At 39.5% G+C, this 7,080-nt stretch overlaps 1 protein-coding gene across 2 annotated transcripts; it reads right to left on the bottom strand.

Moving 5' to 3' along the window:
* Positions 1–1,296: 1,296 nt before the first annotated feature.
* Positions 1,297–4,431, bottom strand: rpusd1 (RNA pseudouridine synthase domain containing 1). Of its 2 annotated transcripts, none has more exons than XM_008415710.1 (6): positions 4,334–4,431; positions 3,614–3,851; positions 3,405–3,528; positions 2,980–3,082; positions 2,790–2,891; positions 1,297–2,187 (listed from the first exon to the last, which is right to left on the bottom strand). In XM_008415710.1, exons 2-6 carry the CDS (start codon positions 3,799–3,801, stop codon positions 1,790–1,792), a joined length of 915 nt encoding a protein of 304 aa, XP_008413932.1. In that variant the 5' UTR covers positions 3,802–3,851; positions 4,334–4,431; the 3' UTR covers positions 1,297–1,789. The 2 variants fall into 2 exon arrangements, with proteins under 2 accessions (XP_008413932.1, XP_008413933.1); XM_008415711.1 differs by having other exon boundaries at positions 3,614–3,848.
* Positions 4,432–7,080: the final 2,649 nt, after the last annotated feature.

The following is a 7,080-nucleotide window of genomic DNA, read 5'->3' as shown; positions in this document are numbered from 1 at the left end:
TGACTACTTTTTTTAATTTCCCAAAGTGCTCTTCGCTCAGTCTTTATCTGTTTAATTATATTTCATGCCATTTGTTACCAGTAACTTTGTGCTTCTTTTTTTTCTTTGTCAAGCCCTTTTCTGTTTTTCCGTCTTTAGCTCAAACAAAGTCATGCAGAACTAACAATTATTGCCTTTACGTCAGTTTACAGTGGGGTTTTTTCTCGCTCAGTAAAGGTGCTCCTGACCCCAAGCTACTTTGTTTTGAAATATGTCACTCCAGGACAACAGCAATAACTTTGTATTAAGAGAAAATACAACCAAGTGGTTAAAAGAATGGTTCCTCTTCACTGCTGCCACTTGCTTGCTCAGGCTTAGGAATTGCTGCAAAGTTAACAACTAAATGCAAATAGCTGGGCAAATTTAGATGGGACAACTATAAAATGCAATGAACTGTGCATTGTCATTAAGATTGGACTGGACTGTATATAAATGGATCTGACTAAATCATTGGATAGGAATGGAATTAACTACATTCAATATAACTGTTTACAAACTGGACTTGATTGACGTGTAAAACGTCTTGAGAGGATGTTTTTGGTGAATTCATAGTAGACAAACTGGAAAAAATGAAAACAGCCCGACACTGCAAGTGTTTTCACGACAACCACATCAGCAACTACTTTAGGCATTTATTGTGATTCAATACAATATTCAAATGCTTGTTTAGATATTTTCTTAATATCTAAACAAGATGTGGTAACTGCTTCATACTGTCAGTAAAGGTTTTCAATCTTGTTTCTTCTTGGGCAGCTTCTGCAAAGAAACTTTACAGTTGCTGGTATGTTTAGCCTGAATGTATTCATAATGTGCAGTAATTGTGCGGCAAAGCTAAAGATGTTTGAGGGCCGCACTGGGATAACTCGGGGAATTCTAAACTGTCCGACGCGTGCTTCAAATAAGTCCAAGCCGCTTCTTTGTTGTTGCAATCAACCATTTATTTCACTTTGATTGTCTTACTTCAGATCTTACACTGACTGACCAGGCCAAACCATCCAATAGTGCCAACAATAAACGGCATTAAAACACGGTCAACAGAAATTATGACCACCCGGTGCACCCACTTCCTCAAACATAATAAGCCAGCACGCCAGTATGGCTCCCATTCATACCTTCAGTGATAGCCACGCCCACCTCGACACACCCACCACCCAAGTGTCAAAGGCATGCGCTCCCGTCACCTCAATAATCATTCATTTTATTCATATGGCTCTTACATGCAGGTTTCAGGTTTTCTCAAACATGAAAGCAACCAAAACGGGTGTTAATAATTTTTTTAATAGACACAGGACATCTAACAACAGTAGAGTTTTAGTTGGGATTTACGTAACAAGATACATTACATGACAACAAACATGAGTCAAGGAAACATCTGTGACTTTAAACCCGCATGACTGGAGCAGCAACCAAAATGCATTTACAAGAAGGGAGTGATTTTTTAAAAAAAGAAATCGTTGAACATCAAAGTGAAATAAAACCTTCTTTAAAAAGGGAAGTTGTGATCATGAGGGAAGGCACTTTATTTTCAGCTGCAGTGAGGTAATTAAGTTACTACGACTTGACGGTTGACCTGACAAAGATCTGAGAATGATTATTTTAAGTGCATAAAATATCCTTTGACATGCCTTTTAACGACACTTATTAATGTTTCATGCTTTTCTAAGCACTGTGTGTGGTCCCTCATTTTTTTAAAGCATGCTCAACATGTTTTTTTTACGTTAATAAATTAAACCAAAACAACAAGAACCCATCAGTCTCCGGCCCATTCACTCAGCCACTCCTGACAAACCCTCCTCTGCTCCTCGCTCTCCTCTCCAGTCCTTTGTCGCTTGCTTTGCTTCCTCTTCTCCCCTTCACTTCTCGCCACCTCTCGTTCCTTCTCCTTCGTCTTGCTGTGCTCCAGAACGGCCTCGACAGTGGCCTCCAGTGTCCGTAGTGAGCGCTGCGGGAACCATTTGGGGTCGACCGCTGGGATGAAGGGGTCTCCGGCAGTGACGAGAAGTTGCTGAGGCTCCAGGGGAATTTGGAGGAGGTAGGCGTGCAGCATCATGCGATACGGAGAGTCGTCTGCTCCCAAGCTGTAGGTGAAGTCGCCGACGATGGGGTGGCCGATGGCGCTGCAGTGGACCCTCAGCTGGTGGGTTCGACCTGAAAAAACAAAGGTCATAGCAAACAGTCAGAGAGGAAGTTTCTTTACCACAGAATTTTCTTGAAATCCTTGAGGTGAAAGATTTCTGCTGCAACCCATCAAGTTGCTTTTTCAAACTGCAGCGACTTTGTTTGAATTTAACCCACATACGTTGTCCTACTAAAGTATCAATATTAATTTAGCTCTTTTGATTTTGTCTCAAACTTCAAAGTATTTAATAAAAATTTCAGGCAAAAACAAAAATAAATTAGTGCAAAGTTGTGAACTTTTCAAACTTTTTACCAGAAAAAAAAAAAAAAAACCATACACACTTGTATTCAGCCTCCCTAAAATCAATACCAAACCAACGGGATGTATTTTAAGGTGTCGGAGTAAAAACCACTGAAAGAGAATGCGCCACACACTTTTTAAACTTTTAAACAATGTGTCCTTTTTTGCTTCACCTCAAAACTACATATTGTTTTATGTTGGCCTATCACATGAAATACCAATAAAATACACCGATTTGTTGGATTGTGACAAAATGTAAAAAGATTTTTTTTTAAATATGACTACTTTTGTAAGGCTTTGTAAATGAAAGAAAAGAAATAAGATCAGGTACCAGTGAGCGGCTGCAGCAGAACCTTAGTGACCGGGTCACCGTCATACACCCCGTACTCCAACACTATCAGCTCAGTTTGGGAAGGCTTTGGATTCTCACAACCTGTTGAGTGAACATGAGAAAGTGCTGTAAACCTTTTAAAGCTAGCTGCTGTCCGTATATTTCATGCAAGCTGATTTCAAACCCGTACCTTCAGTTCCTTCGATGCACATCATATGCGTTTTTCCCTCCATGGAGTTCTTGCCGATAGCGAAGTCCAGAGTTCGTGTCTCATTTTCCACCCACCCACGAAGCTGGAAAAGAAACTCACTGAGACAAAAGGAAAGGAGCAGCAGACAGCAACGTTTGTGGGCCGAGTTGTGAAGCCACAACATCCAGAGAGAAAACGTGATTCTTCAATAAATTTTAGATCATTGTCTGTATAATCTTCTTTTATTCCATTTATGTAAATATTATCTATCAAGTAAATCAGACTTATCAGACTCAGTGATAAAAGGGCTTGGTGTTGCTATACTTCATGAATAGTCGGACTATATTTCAAAATTCAGATATTTCCCTAATCAGCGATAAACCAACAACAGAACAGAGTTTCGAAATAAGTTTTTTGTTTCTTACCAAAGACAAGTAGGCCTTAGTGACAGTGCGGTCCTTAAAGCAGCGGTAAGCCCTTCCGGCAGCAGCTTTATTAAGAGCGACACAAAGAGCTCCACTGGTGGAAAAATCCAACTGGTGACAAAACCTGTTGGAAGAAATAAAAGCTAAAATAATGCAACTATTTATGAGGCGTAAAGAAACTGGATGCATGAATTAATGTGGTTGCTAACCTGAACCCATAGTAGGTGCTGGGGTCTGCCAGATGGGGGAAGTGATGCTGAAGCTGCAGCTGCACGGTCTGCTTTTCGTACCACATCTTGCTGTCTATACGGATATCCCAGTGTTTGTCCACAACGATGTAGTCGTCGCTCTGGTACAACACACGCAGGCTCTCAATGCTGGCTGGCTCCGAACTCATCCTGCACAGCTGTCAGTCAATCCAGCCCCGCAGAGACTGGATCGGGACTTCTGACCCAAAGGAGGAAAAAAACAACAACAACAAAAAAAAAACATATTGACTCATTGCAGTTTTTACTTAACAGCTAATACCAGGTTTTTAATTTCTGGCTGCATTAACACTTTGCCTCCATATCAGTCAAAACTCATGTAGCAGCAGTCTGAATGTCGAGTTAATAGAGAAGTACTCAATAAAATGTCTATCCTCTCATTGTGAGCAACTCTTTAATAAATGAATAAGAATGTTTTTAGCTGCGTTAAACCACCATTATATTGTAAAAAGTAAGAGTATAGTGGTGTGATTTATGAATTTCAAACAAATAAATACATTTCAATGGCACCACCAAGATGGAGAGAAGTTTTAGTTAGCATGTTATTAGCGCTGTTGTTTCACCTTTAAATTATTAAACAAGTCACAGCTATAAATCACGCCCAATACGGACATTGGCCCGGCAATGAAACACGTTGTTACATCGCTTTAAATAATTATTTACCTTGCCTCCTATTGAGGTTAAATGTGAGGAGCTTATTTCCAAAATATGTAAACAAAACCACGTCTCATGGATCACTTGTGCGCAGGCGCGTGTTCTTCTTTTCTCGTTTTTTTTAGTCCGTCGGGATTATGTCGCCACCTTCAGGTTATGTAGCCCTACCACAGTCATGTTAAAAATTACAACAAAAAAAGAAAAAAAGGAGAGAAAAATAGTGCGAATCGCTCTATTTCGTTATTGCTGTGGATCCACACAAAAATTATAAAATAGAATAGTTACTGTCTCCACCTTTGTTTAATAAATAAAATAAATAATGAACATGGAATTAGAATAACATATGCAATTCAACCGTCTCCTGTTGTTTCAATTGTTTTGGGAGGTTTGATCTACTCTACAACAAAAGGAAGAAAAAAAGAATAAAGCAATTAATCACATCATCAGTATTGTTTCGTATTTTCCAAATTCATTTGACATATTTTTAAATATTCTGATACTTTAATCTGATATACTTTTCTGTTTGTTCTTAGAATATTGATTGTTTTACTTTTATATTTGATAGATCAAATTTTTTAAAGCCTGTTGCTGTCCTATCCTGATCCATGACTGTTACTTTCAATTATTGGCCAGATTTTTGTCTTTTCAAGTCCTAAATAAAGTGAAAGTGTTATATGCTACATTAATGTAATGTTCTTTGTAAAGGACTTCCCAAATCTGCATTTGTAAATTAGTTTTCAAAGCATTTAAAGTGTTTCCTATTCATTTGCTCTTAATTTAAATAACCTTTTTTTTTTCTCCACAGACACTAACATGAATCCCAAAAACTAGCAAATAGTCGGTGACATCAATGGTCAGTAACCTGTTTTCCTAAACTACCTTTCATATTATATTTGTGAATATAGTGTCAATTAGTGTAGCAGAGTGAGTTGTTCATATGCCTGGTCTGGTTATAAGTTGGTTTGAACTCATGGTACATAGTGCTGGTGAATCTTCCTTCATTTTAGGTTTCAGTAAATCAAAGTTATAATGTTCACAGATTAACTAAACCGCTTTGTTAATTCTTGGCTCAGAATTTCTGCCCAGTGTCCTCTCTGCATGCGGTCGCCTATAGAGAAGATAAACAAAGTTCACGTGATCTCAGTCCTAGTCATAGTGTGAATGACCTCACAAGAGATTAAACACCTGGAAATAATCCGCAGACAGTTGGGACTGTTTGCACTAAAACCCATATGTGTCTGTGTGTTTTGTGTTTTTTACGTAAGCTCTCAGGAAAAAAATAATTCCAATGTCAAGCGATGACCTCACATGGTCCAAAGCTCATGGCAGTCTGTTCTGAATCACCAGAGAATATCCAGCACACTCCAGCACATACCTGTGGGTAATCCCATTACGCTGCAGGTATGGGTCCGTTTCTCCAGCTAAGATGATTAACAGTTATTACATAAGCCATATTTCATAACTCAGTTTGGTTTCCTGTGTGTTGTGTGTGTACATTCATCAGAACTGAGTTCCTTGTCAGCGGTGTTTCGTCTGTCGTTGCGTAATGTTTCACCGGCGCGTTCGTCTGGGGGATACACCTGCCGCAAAGCTTTGCACTCGCAGAAATAAAGAGTTGCATGTGACTTGGCAGGCCTACGTCATTACTAGAAATCACAAAAGTTTCAGTTAGATGACAGACGAAGAGGAGAAGATGACAGGCGTCGCACCATACCTGTTCAATCCGCTTACAGAGGATGTAGTTCAATTCTACCTCAGTCCTTAATGGGATATTCAAGTTGAGCAAATCTCAGACACCAACTGGAACTGGAACAACTTTTTGTGAGAGATTTTCTCTGGTTTTTTTTGTTGCCTTGCTGTCTAAGGAGAGTCCTGGATGCTGTTGGTGTTGCAGACTCTTTGCCTGCTAAACCAACACACTTCATTTTTGCTTCACTCTTTGGATCCAGGACTTGCTGGATGAATCTTTTGATGCAGCTTTGTAAATAAGGCGTGCCTTTGTAAGGGTTCACCATGCCTAAGTCATTCCTGCAGGCTCGTTGCGATGAGCCCATCATGATATCGGACTGGGGCCTCCCTCTGCTGCTGGCGCTGCTGCTGCTGGCGCTCCTCTACTCCTTCCTGTACCTTCCTGCCGCGGCCCAGCGAGCCCTGCTGGAGCAGGCGCTCAGCGGCAACAACACCACCGTAGCGACTCTGAAATGAGTGCAGTGATTGACAAGGACATGTTATTTGTCAATGGACATCTGCAGGCTTCTTTGTTGTTGTGTGACCCTGGATCAAGTATGATTTTTGTTGTTGTTGTTTTTAAACAAATAATAGTTCTGCTTGTCAGCTAACTTTCATGTGATGGAAGTATAAAAACCATTATGGTTGATTTTCCTGAGCTGAAAGTGTGAGGAAGGTCTTTGTACTTAAGTTGTCGCAGATTCACTACAAATGCAAGGAAGTGTCAAATGCATTACAGACATGTTTTACCTTAAGCATGGGCACACCAAGGTTTTGGAGATGTTCTTGTTCAGTTTCATTTCTGAACAGATTAGTCGTTTCCCCCATACATGCAATGTGACATTTTTTTCTGTTAGTCTTTGTATGTTGTTGTTGTTTGATCCGCCACTCTTCTGGTTATTTAATGAGAGAAATAAAATAAGAAAAAAAAAAATATCAAAAGCGTCAATGTTTTTATGCTCAAAACAGAGTTGTGAATAAAAAGAGGACTTCAAACAAAAATCTGAGGTCATTAAGCCAAAAAGTTT

The sequence above is a fragment of the Poecilia reticulata genome, linkage group LG8, assembly GCF_000633615.1.
Source record: "Poecilia reticulata strain Guanapo linkage group LG8, Guppy_female_1.0+MT, whole genome shotgun sequence".
Lineage (NCBI taxonomy): Eukaryota > Metazoa > Chordata > Actinopteri > Cyprinodontiformes > Poeciliidae > Poecilia > Poecilia reticulata.
Note: the sequence above shows the minus strand (reverse complement) of the source record. Positions and strands in the feature narration are given on the sequence as shown.